Source organism: Stegastes partitus, unplaced genomic scaffold (assembly GCF_000690725.1).
Source record: "Stegastes partitus isolate 25-593 unplaced genomic scaffold, Stegastes_partitus-1.0.2 Scaffold130, whole genome shotgun sequence".
Classification (NCBI taxonomy): domain Eukaryota; kingdom Metazoa; phylum Chordata; class Actinopteri; family Pomacentridae; genus Stegastes; species Stegastes partitus.
Genome location: NW_007577861.1, coordinates 283,898 through 299,777, shown reverse-complemented (window position 1 = coordinate 299,777; position 15,880 = coordinate 283,898). Strand labels below are relative to the sequence as shown.

Below are 15,880 nucleotides of genomic sequence, written 5' to 3'. Positions count from 1 at the left end.
TTACGTTTCAGCACATTTCTCTGCTTACATACGTTAGCATACACTGTACAAAAAACAAAAAAACAACAAACAAACAACAAAACAGAACATTTTCAAACTGTAGCGTTTTGAATAATTTAGTGTCATTTTACAGATTTTTCCTGTTTTGTTGAATTTCAGAAAACAACTACACTGTAAAAAATTCTGTAAAAGTGGTGAAAATCTGCCTGCCTTGCTGCCAGCATGTTTAAAAAAACTATGGAATGCTGTCCAAAAATCCAAAAAATTGTTTAAAAAAAAAGAAATATGTCTGAAAAATAAAGATATTTTATTGTATGTAAATGCAGAGAAATTGTGTGATTTTATAGCCAAACATTGTAAAAGTAGAAATTACTGTAGATTTTACCATTTGTAAAGTTTTGCCCTGTTTTTATTTATTTTTACAATTAATATGTATATATATTAACAATATTGAAAAATGATTTTTTTTTTTTTTTTAAACTGCTATTTCACAAAATCCATGTGTTAATCATGGAATTAATTTACATGTTGAAAATATAGGCAAAACTGTGCATAATGTCCACATTTTTGTTATTATTTTTAGCAAATACTAATGAATACTTTTACAATATGTGACTGTAAATTGTACAGTTTTAGTAAATTTAAGTCAGCAAAAACAAAACAAAACACTATTTCCCCCCAGAGCTTAACAGAACCAGTGGATCCCTCACAGTGGGAGTCAGTGGTTCAGGCTTTTCCTTTAATTTGTCACCTGCCTCTTTACAATAGCACATACTACTTTCTTAAAACTAGGACTGTGGACTGACTGATGATCAAGTGTAGAAACGTCTGCTTCTCCTCTGAGAGACACTTGCTCCTATTTGCAAATATAATAAAAATCTACTCTTCAGGTAAGAAGCAGTCAGAGTTTTGATTGTCTCACTTTGTTTATTGATGCATCCAGTGATGGTCTTTGACATTTCCATGATACAAACTGAGGGAACATTTTCATGAAATTTAGGCGGACAGCAAAAAGTAACAAGAGTGTTTGAGCTGCTTGAAAACATACTAAATACACAAAACAACACCAGGAATGAATTTTACACTCAGGGGGTCTGTAGTATTTTAACATCTTACAGCTGAATACTGTTTAGTTGTTTAACTGAGCAGTACAATCTGAGAAGCAAGTTATCTGTCATTTACACCAGAATGCTGATCATGCTCCCCTGTGCAACGTAATGTGATGAAGAACTGTAAACCGTGAAACAAAAAAAACCACAGAACTGACAAGAATGACGTGAGACACACTTAGTCAACATTTTAAAAGTACAAAATAGGAGTCATATTACAGAGCTGTTGTATTAAACTGCATTAAGGTGTTCAGGTTTGCAGTGTTGCTCAGTCCCTTTTCAGTTTAAGCATTTGGAGTGCTTTTTTTTTCTACTCACATCTTCTCTTTAAAAATGCCAAACAGCAAACTGAGCATCACGTGACAATTAAACCTTCTATTCAGTTTTTACTACAACGAACTCATAAACAAAACATCTACACGCTGGAATGTTATCAAAATGCAAGTTTTAAACTTCAGGTTTTCAACTTCTAAACAAGTTGTTAGCTGTAAACACAAAGAACCAGCAGGTATATTAAGACACTCTTGTTAGGATTTTCAGATACTGAACGTTCCACCGGGACGTGAGGCTACTGGCGTTTAAATGCTGAGCTGCGCTGCGTCTTTGACCAAAGGCTTCAAGGCACTGAGGTCTCGCAGGAGAGACGACACCCCGACACAAAACCACAGATCCCCGGTGCCGTCTGCAGGAGCGCTGAAAGACTGGATCTCCACTCCCTCTGTGGCCAACAGTCCTAAACAATGGAGGAAGAAGAAAATAGGTGTTCATTTGAAGAAAAAAGTCTCCCTGAATACTGCAATTTAGTTCTCAAAGCCACCGTTCATCTAAATTGAACGTGTTTAAGAAGAGCTGTGAGCAAAGCAGCAGTGGAGAAAAGTACGGTTTGCAGTTCTGGCTTTGACGACGGTGTACATGTTTTGTTTTTGACAGAAACACTCCCTACCATTTACCACCTACTCCAATGTTCATTTTGGTTACAGTATACGATGCATTCCAGAAGCACTTTATGTTATTTTTTAGCCCTTTTCAGACATGTGATAAATCTAAATCTGCTATCTGCTATTTACCAGCAGCTTATAAACTGTGGCTCCATGTGACGGCTCACATGTCTGATGAGATGAAGAATACAGCGTGACCTGCCGCTAGAGCCTGATTTATCCCGTTTCCACGTCAGGGATCATTTATAATTGTAAGCAATTAATGAACTTGTTTCATGTGCTAAAAGCTGCCTTGCTTTGGAGATGCTCACACTGATCCTGCTGCAGGTGTTGTATAAACAGCTGGAGGCAACAAACTAAACTTAAGCTCCTGTTAATGTTTAGTCAAACTCAGATTATGTCAATGTTTGGTGAGTGTCATTTATCTCACCTGTTAGTCTGTAAGAGATATGAAAGTGAAGAGCAACGTTATTGGGCGATGTGTTTTGTGATTTTGACAGCAAGTTGTGTTTGTGCGCTTAGCAATGTTTTAGACCAATACTGGCACTGAAATGTGGAGAAACCATCCCAAAATAATAGAATAGAATAGAATAGAATAGAATAGAATAGAATAGAATAGAATACTTATATTCATCCCCCATTGGGGGAAATTTAGACGCCACAGCAGCATCCAAAAATATAGAAAGTACAAGAAAATAACAATACTTAAGTCATATGCATCCCCTGTGTCTGCACACAGCATAACATAACATCACACAACTAGAAGTACATCAGTTATGTGTGACTTGTGCCATGGTGAAACTGATGCGGAAATGTTGTTAGTTCCAACAGTAATCAGACTACTGTTGCAGCTTTGATGGAAAAGTGACCAGATGGCTCATTGAGACATGAAGCCACCAAAGCATCAGATAACTCCTCCACTCCTATTTTTGCACAAGTGTTACAGTGGCAGTAGTATTTATATTTTATCTTTATTTTCATTTTTTTTATTTTAATTTTATTGTCTTATTTTATTATTGTTGTTATTATTATCATCATTAATAGTAATATTAATTATTATTATTTGTCTTTCTTTATTTGGCATAAAAAAATAAAAAATGTAAAATTGTAAATCGTACATATGGAAAGCTTCGTATTGTATTCTTTTTTTCCTGCTTGCTTTTTTACTTCATGTTTTTATTTTATTTTCATTTCTTGTACATTCTTATATAATTATTTATTTTGTGCTACTGTGATAAAACAATTTCCCTTGTGGATCAAAAAAGTGTATCGAAGTCTAAAGTTACGATTAAGAATAATAGAAAAGAGCATAAATCTGAGAGGGGCTTTAGAATAAAGTTTCTTTCCATCCCACCAGTGAGTCAATCAAGTGCTCTGATAATAATAATGATTTTTTTAAAAAAGTGTTATCCTTGAAAAAGTCCATCCAATCACTGCAGTCACTCTACCTTTAAACCATGTACCTGCCTACCTGCATACCTACATGCTGCTTTTGCAGTTATTGCACAACGCCTCAATCATCCATAAGTCTCAGAAGACACATTTCCAGACCAAATAACAACAGCAGACAAAAGTCCTTCACTTTAACTTACAACCTCTTACACTCCTAAACACGCCTGATGATCGTGTCCATTGGCTGTGGGTCTTTCAGAGCTCTTTGTTGTCTTTATCCTCCACCAGTTTCAATACAGTACGTCGTATCTGTGTATACATTGCTGCCTGTCAGAGTTGTAGCCTAGTTACGTTGTTTAATGGTATTTATCTTTTGTCAGTTTACATTTGCTCTGAATGAAATGTTTTCTAAATGCGTAGATCTTCAGCTGTTAGCACCAGTTTACACTTCTACGATCCCACTGACTCTAGCTCTAAAGCTCCTTGATGTATTTTGTCTACATTGTTGTGTTCAAGCTTCCAAACTTTTCCTCAAAATTTAGAAATGGAATGTGTTATAGACCGGTTATTTATTTTAATTTCTACAGAAGTATAACACAGATGTTTTGAACTTAATGTATATTTGTTGGTTTAGACATAAAGGTCTTAAAATGTGATGAGCTGAAGGTGCCCAGAAAAGTTTTATGGAGACAACTGCTGCTGGCAAAATCAGCCTTCAGACCATAAATGGACTGGAAGTGGTAGCTTAGTGGAGGCTTGAAAGGAGACTTTACTGTGTTGTTTTATAGGCTGACTGTGAACGCTGCCTATACATGTAAAAACTCCACTTACACTTACAAATCCACCAAAACCTTGTCAACACAGAGACACAAACTGGTTGTAACTGTTAGCTGTGGCTTCAGTTTTACAGAGCTGATTGTGAGTTGAATGTCACCCATCTACATTTCTTACCAGCCACTGAGGACAGGAGCTGCGGACTGGCAGAGGCCTTGAAGAACAGCATGTTTCCAGTGAGAGCGATGGGCTGTCTGAACACGCTGTCGCTCAGCTCCAGCAGAACTGGAACACCACCTTGAACTGAGCCGCTGGCTTTATAGCTGCAGCCGTTGGCTGCGATCTCCACTTTGCACACACCTTCAGACGCCCCGTCCAACTCCCAGTGGGTTTGGTTTACCTGAGGAGCACATGCATGAACATGAATGGAAAGACTGTTTTCCCAGAAAAACACTAATATTGTCATGTGCTATTTGCCAGAATGAGCTGAAGTTGTACCGTGATTCCAGTGTCCTTGGCTAAGTTCAGAACATTGATGAAGTTCGGGCAACATCCAGAATCCTGATTGAGCAAACCAACCAGAACAGCTGAAGTCATGTAACCAGCGCAGGACTTCATGCAGTCCCCTGGTTTGTAGAAAACAGTACATAATGGAGTGTTAGGTGCCACTACGAGCAAGAGGTTCATAATTCACTACAACAGAACATACAGACACACACCGACCTGCATCAAACACAGTGCCAGTGTCACAATGACACCACTAGAGGGAGAACAACATTCCCTTTCTATGACATGATCCCTCCTTCAAGTCTCTGCCTACACAAACAGGTTAGACCAGTAATTTTACCTTTCGTAGTGATCTGAACACAACTGAAAGGTTTCTTAGAAGCGCTGCACGACTGCAGCACGGCTCCAACTGCTTCTCCGAGCTTGATCAGCTGTTGAGATTCCTGGGAGAACGTGCTGGCCAACACCTGGGCATTTACCTGTACACAAGAAGAAACAGGATGGTTTAGTGAAACGCCAAAATTTAAAAACAGAGGGTGGATGGAAGACTAAGAAATGACTTGATCACCCTGGTTTCTTTAACCCCGAAACCCCAAAACCCACGTGTGTGTTTCAAAGTCAAGTTATCTTTTTCAAAAAAAAAAAAAAAAGTCACCATTATTCCACTATTATCAAAGTCAGAAACAAAAAACCAGAGTGAGTTGTCGTAAAGTCTGAAAATGATCCAAATCTGAGCTTAAAATTAAGATATTTTAGTTCAATCACTTTACTTTACAAGTCTTGTTGAAAAAATGTGCCCAAAATGAATCTTTTGCACGAGCCAGAAATTCTAAGAACTGAAAAAAGAAAAGAAAAAAAATCTGTCCTTCTCAGTGTAGCCACAAAGCTTTGACTTCTGCTGTGAGCAACAGTCACATGACAAAAACATTGGGCACATTTCATCTGAAGCACAGGCTGTTCTTCCATTAGAATTGATAGAACACATATATGTCCAGGGTGTCCCCTGCCTTCACCCTGAGTCAGCTGGGATAGACTCCAGCCCCCCGCGACCCCAGTGAGGATTAAGCGGTGTGTAGATAATGGATGGATGAATAATGCAAGTAGTAAAATATCTAGAGTTTGTAGAATCACTTAGAAAAGTGCTGTACATGTTGATTTAAGTTTTCTTTTTTCAAATTCAAAAACAATAATCCAGGAAATTTGAGTTTATTTATTTATTTTAAACATTTTTTGACATTAAAGCTGCATCATATTGCACAAAAGACATTTCCAAGTTCTTTTTATTTCTATTATGGCTGTAGTCATAAAAAATGTGACAGGGGCAAAAAAAAAGCCCAGAACCTGTTTGGAGCTCGGAGGGTAACATTAAACTTAGGTTTAACTAAGCATTATCTATCTCCTGTTGCTGTAGATTCTGCTAACTTTTTAATAGAAAAGGACACATGAAGATCGCTGTGTGCAAAAACAGCATAATGTTCTCTGTGGCTTGTGTTAGAAATAACTGAGCTTACTTTAGAAACCTCAGGGATGAATTTTGAAAGTTTCTATTCAGTTGTTTTATAGGAGGTATAGGATTCAGCCATCTTCTTCCAAACATTTCAAACTCTGCTGCATTTGTCTAGAACACATCTCTCACGAGTCGTACCAGAATCACCCCTTCAACATATTTCTCAACAATGAAACTCATTGTCTGAGCAGTCAGTTGTTTAAACAGTGGAAGAACATTGACTTACTGCTCCGACCAGCTTGTTGCCCTTCACCATGTCCACGATCTGCAGAGCGATGTCCTGCCCACAGCGAGCCTGAGCCTCCTTGGTGCTGGCGCCCAGGTGAGGACAGCTGATGACGTTGGGATGATCCACCAGTGAGCGGTTCTTAGGTGGTTCCTGTAGAAAAAAACATGAACACATAGCAACATGTCAGCTACAGCATTTTCTTTGTTGATAATAATGTGGCATTAACCCTCTGAACTATAAGCAGTTTAGGGGCATTTTTTGTCATATTTCTACTAATTGTCAGTTCATTTTTCACTGTAATACTAAATCCTGGACTTCCATGCAAACAGCACAACTGTGGCTAATAAATCAAATGTATTTTGTGCACAGTAACAACATATAGTGCCATAGATTATGAAAAAAGAGAAAAATATATTTATTTCACTAAAATTTAAAAAAAAAAATTTTAAAAAAACTTTTTCCAAGTGTCCACAGGTGTTACCAATGCTGAAGCAAAAAATTAAAAAAGGGTGATTTTATGCTTTTGTTTTCCTGCCTATATATTTAATTTCTTCCCGTACTTCCCATATCTGCTCTACGTAAACACAGCAAGTCTAGTTTAGCTGCAAAGTCTTTGTCGCATCACTATTGGTTCTAGTTGTGTTGTGCCGAGAAGAGCAGGGCTATTTGATTGTTTGTTTTAAAAAAAAATAAAATTTCTGATTATTGGCAAAAGTTTACATTATATATATATATAGAATAGAGCAGTGGCGGCCGGTGAAAATGTTTGACCTTTTATTTTAGATCAGAAATTAGAATATAAGTAACATCAGGCACAATTACTTATAGGAAAGCACATTTTCTGCCTTTGGAGGATGTTCTAATCGTAATCTAATTTAACATCATTAAGACTTACCAAAAGTAAATTTCAATTCATCAAACTTTCATCAATATTTACAGGATCTGTACAAACTCAAAACACACAACAGAAATAATGAAAAAACACTATTCAGGGCTCCAGACTAGCTTTCCAATGGTAGCACCAGTACGACCCACTTTCTCATTTTGTTGCACCTCCCACCTGGTCAAAGGCAAAACATATAACGTGCTGAACATTTTCTTATCGATAGACACTACGATTCACTGATGCCCCACATAGCAGGCTGTGGCAGCTGCTGTTGGTGGCTGTGGTGCTCAGACAGGTGTGTGACCAAAAATGACTTTAAAAATAATAAACTGGGCGTTCTCATGTCAGATGTATTCTACACGTGGTCTTTTCTAGGAGCCAAAAAACTGTGAATGCAGGTGCGCTCCACCAGAAGAACTAATTTTTAAGCGTAAATACTGCAGTACACAGAAGTTATGAAAGTACGACTTTCCACCACTGTGGTCTAGACAGCAGCTTCCTGTGCTGGTTACAGCGACACGAATACAGCTTCATGATCATCATGTTCATCAATTCACACACTCAAAAAAAAAAAAAAAGGTCGCAAATGGAGCCCTGCTATTTGAACAAAAAATTGGTTCTCCTCTCTTTCTGTTCAGCAAACTTCTCTATGACTTTTTGGTTGAAGTCACTCATCTCTGTGAGCAGTGTCTTCTCCATTGACAGCATGGCCGATGCATTAAGCCATCAGGACAGTAGCTGTCATTTAGTAGAAGACGAGGGGAAAGGCCGCGTGACGGCGTCAGAAAGCTCAGTTATAAGAACGTCAAAGGACAGTTTTGATATCCAACAGAAGACAAATTGGCTTACAGCAAAAGTGGACGTGTTCCGGGACGCACCGAGCTGCGCCCCGTGAGAAAGTCTACAGCTGCCAATCAGAGCCCGGGCCGAGGTCACATGATCACGAAACATTTTTCAAGCTACATACACACTCATGTGGCCGGCGCCCCGCATCCAGGAAGTGTAAAATTAGTAAACACGCAGTAAAGACTAATTTCAGATCTGTTAATAATAGAAATATTGTGAATATGGCAAAATAATATGAATGTTATTATTAATTTTATTTTGTTATAATTAAAACTGAATATTGTGTTTGAGAACTACTTTTTCTCTGGTCATTAGTAGTGAGGCAGCACCCCTGCACCCCATATTAACCAGCTACCACTGGAATAGAGTGATTTGATAAAAATATAAAGACTTTACACTTAGATCTGGTTAATTTTCCCAATGGAAATGCACATTGCACATGTTTAGTTCAAGGAGTGACGCAAAGTTGAAAATCTAATGATTTACAAACAATATTGTGCTTTCAAAGGTTTGGGGCTTCAAAGGGTGCAAGGATGCTATACTATTTCTCAAAACAAAATGCTGTGTTTGCAAACTCCAGTAATTGGTGCAACATTACAGCTTTTCTTGCTGCGATCTTACCTCAACAAAGACATCAAGCCCTGCTCCTCCACACTGTCCAGACTCCAAAGCTCTGAGGAGAGCGTCCTCGTCGATGATGCCTCCTCTCGCACAGTTCACAACCTTCACTCCTTTCTTGCACTTGGCAAACGTTTCATCATTAAGCAGACCTTGGGCACAAAAACACATGAAACGTGAAATCTACGGATGCAGACTGTGATGGCCACGTAACTAGAGAACAGAGAGGAGAGGCAGCGTGAAGCTCACCAACAGTAGAGGGCATGAGGGGCGTGTGGACAGTGATGTAGTCACACTGAGGCCAAAGCTGCTCCAGAGACATCTGCTCCACCCCCCAGCTGGCCGACACCTCTGGTGGAGTGATGGGATCGTAGCCGATAGTCTGACAAGAAGACAACAACAACAACAAAAAAAGGTCTGAGCCACCGATTATTGTGAGCACACGGTCTCATCGTGTCGTGGTCTCGATATTTACCTTCATGCCAAATGACTGCATTCTTGACGCGACTTCTTTCCCTATTCTTCCAAGTCCAACTATTCCGAGCACTTTGCCAAACAGCTCTGCACCCATGAACTGTAAAATTAGAAACAAAACAATGACCCAGATGACAACATCTACAAACTGCACAGATCCAAGTGTCACATTTGATTATTAACAATCGGACGAACAATGGAGGCAACCATGCAACCCTAATTGTTTTTTGTGGCCGAGCGAAAACAGACATTCCAAGAGCACACACATGCACACACACACACACACACACGCACACGTACACATATACACGCACACGCGCACGTGCACACACACACGTGGGCAAACCAAAATCTCTGTGTACCTTTTTGCGATCCCAGTTCCCCTGCTTCATTGACATTGTCGCTTGAGGCACATTTCTAAAAGCACATTGACACAATAATGGAAAATTTTACAGGACTTCAGTGCAATTAAAACTGCTGAGCGTGTTGTTTGTTGTAAGAGCGTGTGTCATCTTGCCTTGAAAGGCTCATCAGCAGGGCACATGTCAGCTCTGCGGCGCTGATCGTGTTACCACTTGGAGTGCTGGAGAAAACAGTTAACACACAGTAAGTTAGATGAGAAATGCACCGAAAAAAACAACTAATTTGTGCACAAAACAGACACTTACTTCATGACAATGATGCCCTTTTTCGTGGCAGCATCAACGTCCACGTTGTCCACGCCGGTCCCGGCTCTTCCAATGATTTTGAGATTATTAGCAGCGTTGATCACATCAGCTGTTACTTTGGTGGCTGATCTAACCACAAGGCCATCGTAGTCCTGAAGGTGAAGAGAAGCACATGGTTGTCGTTCAAGGCTGCACATAGAAGTTAGCTGTGGTGCTTTAATCCATGCAAAGGTTTTTTTTTTTGACAGAAACCGACTTGATAAGACGGTTAAATCCCACATTATTGCCTCCTCTTGCTTCATGAGCAGCACTGTGTCAGAAGTGATTAATATTTTGGACTCACTCAGTTTTAATTTCACATCTTTTATTTTTGGTCTTGTCAAAATGATTTCTGGCATGTTTTTCAGGCTACCTGGTCTACTATGTCCATGCACCACATATTTACTATGATAGCACATTTCAGCACCACAAACTGTTAAAGCCCGTCTGTATACGTGAAGTATTTCCTATTTTTACACCAGACCATTGTGTAACTATGGTAACGTGCATGCTGTTCAGCTCGAGGGAGCGTGAATTTTCCCCTCATCCAGCAGAAAGTGAAAGAGGAGGTGTGTTGAGCTGAGAAACAAGTGAAATGAGGCGGTCATTGTTCTTATTATTAAGGTGCCTAGTTCAGACTTTCAACAGTCAACAATTTCAGTTAATATGACTTTGTATTTATTACTCCTGAATCATTCTTAGAAGCTTGTGTGAACACTAAATAAACCAAAACTATCATCCCTTCTAGACATGAACTCCTCTCTGTTAATCTGACAGCATCTGAATGTGTCGGCTTCATGTCTGAATGAGCAGCCTGCTCACATTTCTGTAAAAGCTGCAACAGCAATCTTACTAAGTTGGATTTACAAACCTTTATGTATCACTTTTATGAATGTCTGAACTGCATGCAGCTGCATCAACAGATCAAGATTATGATGTGCTGTTGTATCGTACAGAGGGTGATGAAACAGTGTGGCGAGTGATGCTGTAAAAGCTGCAACCTAATCCAATCTGCTGTTCTGGAGGATGCACTAAACCAGGAATCTCCAACTCTGGTCCTCGTGAGCTACTGTCCTGCAGGTTTTAGATGTTTCCGTAGTGCAACAGAGCTGACTCACATTAGTGGATCTCCAACAGCTTGTTGTCAAGTTCTACACAAGTCTGTGAACGATCCATTAATTTGAGTATGCTGCAGTACGGAAACATCTAAAACCTGCAGGACAGTAGCTCACGAGGACCGGAGTTGGAGACCCCTGCACTAAACTCAGTAATAATGTGACTAAAAGTGTCCTCGTGCAGTACACATCACTTGATGGGCTGTCCGATCTTGCACGTAGGGTAAATGTTGTGCACTTTCTGTGGCTCAATCAGTCGCTGTTGAGGGTGTGAAGCTGTGAGGAACATTAAAGGTGACCTACAGTACGTCTGAGAGTCAAAACGTTTTCACTTTAACAGATTGATGAAGCAGCAGTGTTACATCTCCCTCGTCTAATAGAGGGCTGAAGAGAGATCAGTGCTCAGCTGTGTACAGAATGTGTACGTTTTGTAACTTTGGTTTGTCTGAACCAACTGCTGGGTTTAATGGGCTGGTTACATAAGCAGAGGAGGGGTGGTGGGTAAAGGCAGCCCCCTGCTCACTGCAGGCCTCAGGGCCCCACAGATGCAGAAAATCACAGAGCACTCACTTTGCATGAGAACACATTTGTTGCTACACATTGTTTCTAATCTGACACATGTAGTCTGCACTGCCTTCACTGGGCACTGGATAAGAACTTTCAACCTTTTTTTTGCAAAAGTAAGAGCAAAAAAAATAGCTCTGGATCTAGTCCAATGAAGCATTAAAGCCCTGGACACCAATATGGTATAATTTATCAAAAACGATGGGACATTATTTTACTGTTTGGGAAAGTCTGATCTGCTTATTAAAGTCAAAATACTTTTCTGTCATGTTAGGAAATGTTTCTGCTTCACGGTCTCTCATTAGGACATCTGCAGCAGTAATAATATAACTGTTAGTACGGATGTTTCCTTATAACTACTCATAAAACATGACCTCGCAAAGCAATAAAATAACAATTATTAATTAATTGTAAGTTGCTGTAGTTAGATATGTTAGGATTAGGTTATGGATGTAGATTTATTGTCAGGAATAGACAGAATTTTTTTGCTCTGATTGTCATTTATTTGGGATTTTAAGGTATGAGACTGTATAGATGCACTTTTTGTCCTCACCTGCACTCATATCTCTGATTTAAAAGGTCGGCCACTGGAATGATTAAGTAGCTTTCATGAAAGCATGTGTTTCCAAGGCAAACCTTTACATGTGACTCTACATCTGCAAATGACATAAATCAGACTTCAGGCACACTGCTGTGGAGCATGGGCTAAGAAAACAATGAGATGACCTCATTTTGCCAAGAGCACATGTCATATTGTATTTCCTGTAAAATATCTTGAAAACGGGGCAGTCATCAGGATGAAGCCTGCAGACTGCTGGGCCATGCCTGCAGCTCCTGTGCACATTACATTGAGCTGCATTAGTGAGCCTGTGATGGGAGAGCCGCCGGTAAAGTCAGAGATGAGTTGCATCAGCTTCTCAATGGGCGGTACTAAACTCAGAAGAAAAAAAAAATCAACTGGCACACCTCAATCTGATAAAAAACGTGTGTGGAGGAGCGATTCAAAGATTAAACTGTGCCTGTAATAAAACTACCGGTTCGTGTCTTGAACACTTTGACTTTCCTCCAGAAACAAGTGCAGCAGCGCGTTTCCTGCGATGCCAGCCGGGGAGACTGAACTTTGGAGGAAGCTGCTGAAACCATTACTACTATAAAATGCTGCTTTACCTTAATCTCTGCGATCAGCTCATCCTTCTTCATGCCGGGCTTCTCGGTGACTCGGATGCCGTTTTCCTCCAGGATCGCCCTGCAGCGCGGGTCCACGCTCTCGCTGATCAGCACCGCTCGGATGGAGATCGGGGCCATCTTGGTGGGGTTTTCTCTCTCCGGGTTTGGTCGCGCTGTGTCGGGCCACCGGCGGGTGTTGAGTGGCTGGTGGTGTGGGTGAAGTGATGGACAACAGGAGGATCGCTTTCCCTCTGCTGGTTTTGAATGGTTGTGCCGGGTTTAAGACGGCCCCCTTCAGGCGCGGACCCGCCTCCACAGCCTGTGACGCTCTGACGTGGACTGGGACCAGCTGAGGGGGGGAGCTGGGAACCAGTCTGAGGAGAGGATGGAGGACACTCAAGTGTGGAAGCTTTATTGTTTTAATAATCCTCAAGGGGAAATGTGGTTGTTACAGCACAGAGATGAAGTTACCACCATCATGAATACTGATAAACAATAAAGAAATATAAAATACAAAATGTACAATAAGTGTAAGATGTTTGAGAATATTACCCAACACTTTTTAAACGTATTTATTAGTTATAATAGTTTTCTTGTTTGATTTCGCCCCTTAAATCTCATAACTGCTCAGTGTACAAATTCTAAGAGAAATATAAAACTATAATCTCGTATTTAAATCCAAATAAAAGGCATGATTTTATTTTTTGTTTAACTTTTATTTGAGATCAAAATTTCTCTTTTAAAAGAAGATAAGAGATAAGATATGCCTTCATTTATCTCACAGTGGAGATAGAAATCCACAGTGTTGTCAGCAGTAGTACGCACAGAGATCCACACTTACTAGAAAGAAAGAATTACATATAAGAAATAGTGCAAACATAAGTATAAAAATACACATATAAAAAGAATAGTGTAAGCACAGAATGTAGAAAGGGGATATAAAAGATATTTTAAAAAATAAAGAATAAAAACATAAGAATAAGAATATAAGAACAGTGCAAATGCAAACGTATAGACACACACACATCATGGAATAGTGCAAATAACCAGTGTAATATAACAAATATTTCTAAATATGAATGGGAATTGTTTACTGATATAAAGGAGATATTGCACATTGTTGGTCTACTGGGAACATAGCTGGTTGTAGAGTCTCACAGCAGAGGGAGAAAGGACCTGCGCTGCCTCTCTTTGGTACAGCGTGGATGAAGAAGCACTGATGGAGCTTTCCAGGGCTCTTACAGTCCCATGTAGGGGGTGGGATTGTCCATGCTTTGTCATCATCCTCCTGTCACCCACCGCCTCCACAGGATCGAGACGCCACCACCGAGTTGTAAAAAGTCCTCAGGAGGCCTTCCTGCACACTGAAGGACCTCAGTCTGTTCACCAGGTGGAGTCTGTTCTGGCAGAAGACCTGGTCAGAAAGGATTATAAAATAACCACAACAACAACTGACATAAGACAAAAGTAAAGCACATTAAAACAAACACAGTAGTAAGATACAAGAAAACATGATCCAGTTCAAGAGCTGCAATTGCACTCTATAGTTACATGTGTTTAGATAGAAAAGATAAAACTTTAATCATCCTAAAGGAAATTCTTGTGCAGGATAATGCTCAGAAAAAAAATGACATAACATAAGAAATGCAGTGCCTATGAGTAGAAAGCGATAACATACATTTCAATACATCAAATAAAAAAGTTAAAATAAGGCTGGAATAGCACATAGATAGATAGATAGATAACTTTCTTGATCTCCAAAGAGTTACTCCTACGATGAAACAGCAATTTACATTAAAAAAAACAGACATAACCTACATTGAGCTGAAAAAGGTTGGTAACAAACACTAAATGCTTTATCTAACCCTTGAGATTAAAGTCTCACACTACAAAGCATTCTAAAAGCATCCATGGCAAGAGCTGACGTGGGAGAAAAGTTAACCACATTTAAACAAACACAGGCTTAAGATACAAGAAAACAAAAACCAGTTTAGGAGCGGCAATTGCAACTTTCAGTTTTCGCCTTTTAATCGGCGCTTTGAACTCTACCAGGTAATACTTTAGATTGTGGACTAAGTACTAAGGCAACAGAATGCAGTTTAGCTTCTAACCAGATGTGCAAAAGCAATATATGCAGCAATGAATAAAGATTACTTTGTTACAGCGGCATTAAACTTAAAGGTCCAGGGTGCAAAAATGTATATGAGTAAGAATTGTTAGACAATAGAATAATAGAAATGTAACAGCTGCTGGTCAGTGATAGAATAGTACACAAATAATACTGAATGATAATAAATGTGATGCATTTATTAACATTGACAAGGGATTTAAAAGCATCATATGAGTCCTTTAGGATCCTATGAGTTGTTTTTAAAGCTTTAGCTGACTGAGAAGGATGCAGTTTTAGTTTAAGTAGTTTAACAATGTGTTCGATTCTATATACTGATCGTATCTACAATATAAACTGTAAAAGGAGTAAAAAGTACACTATTTATCTCTGAAATGCAGCGAAACTGGAGCATAAAATAAAAAATAATAACAGAAAATATCTCAAAATTGTAATTAAACACTGAAGCTAAGTTTAAAAAGTCAAAGAAAACAAGCATCTTGTGTAATAAGTTTCAGGATAAGAATAATCAGACACTCTAATATAATATTTATATTAAGCTACTGGAATTAAATATAATATCTGGTGTTTATGTCTAAATACAGCAGTAATAATGTGCCTCCTCCAGACATCCTCACTCCTGTTCCTGTCTGTTCTCTTTTAGCAGTAGGTCAGTTCAGGCGAGTTGTAATTGAACAGACACCGTTCATCACCTGACTCATTAGGCAGCACATGACAGCCTTCTTATTTCAGTGCTGCCTCAGTAATGTTTCACATCTGTCACAGTCACGGTGCCACTTTATCAGCTTGTAACATGAGATTTAAAATGGACGTAATCTGTTTTTGTGCAGAGTCAGTGAGTGTCTTTATGTCACAGTCTGGCAGCTGTGATGGACTGTTTTCTTGGATTCATTAACTTGAACAGGATTAGCAAAATAAA

The 15,880-nt window shown here is 39.3% G+C and overlaps 1 protein-coding gene across 1 annotated transcript; it reads right to left on the bottom strand.

The window, feature by feature from the left end:
• Window positions 1–907: 907 nt before the first annotated feature.
• phgdh (phosphoglycerate dehydrogenase) lies at window positions 908–13,308 on the bottom strand. The gene is made up of 12 exons (XM_008278689.1): window positions 12,834–13,308; window positions 9,949–10,100; window positions 9,798–9,863; window positions 9,643–9,697; window positions 9,282–9,380; window positions 9,056–9,188; window positions 8,810–8,958; window positions 6,454–6,606; window positions 5,061–5,199; window positions 4,712–4,839; window positions 4,391–4,613; window positions 908–1,842 (listed from the first exon to the last, which is right to left on the bottom strand). The coding sequence occupies exons 1-12, from the start codon at window positions 12,969–12,971 to the stop codon at window positions 1,688–1,690; spliced, it is 1,590 nt and encodes a 529-aa protein (XP_008276911.1). The 5' UTR covers window positions 12,972–13,308; the 3' UTR covers window positions 908–1,687.
• Window positions 13,309–15,880: the final 2,572 nt, after the last annotated feature.

What these genes read in the sequence shown, in the direction of transcription:
- phgdh (XM_008278689.1), bottom strand. Translation starts at nt 12,971, where the DNA reads ATGGCCCCGATCTCCATCCGAGCGGTGCTGATCAGCGAGAGCGTGGAC. An exon ending in GGAACTGGGATCGCAAAAAG is followed by an intron (nt 9,381 to 9,642) that starts GTACACAGAGAT and finishes CTAATTTTACAG; the next exon opens with TTCATGGGTGCAGAGCTGTT. An exon ending in CCTCATGCCCTCTACTGTTG is followed by an intron (nt 8,959 to 9,055) that starts GTGAGCTTCACG and finishes TTTGTGCCCAAG; the next exon opens with GTCTGCTTAATGATGAAACG.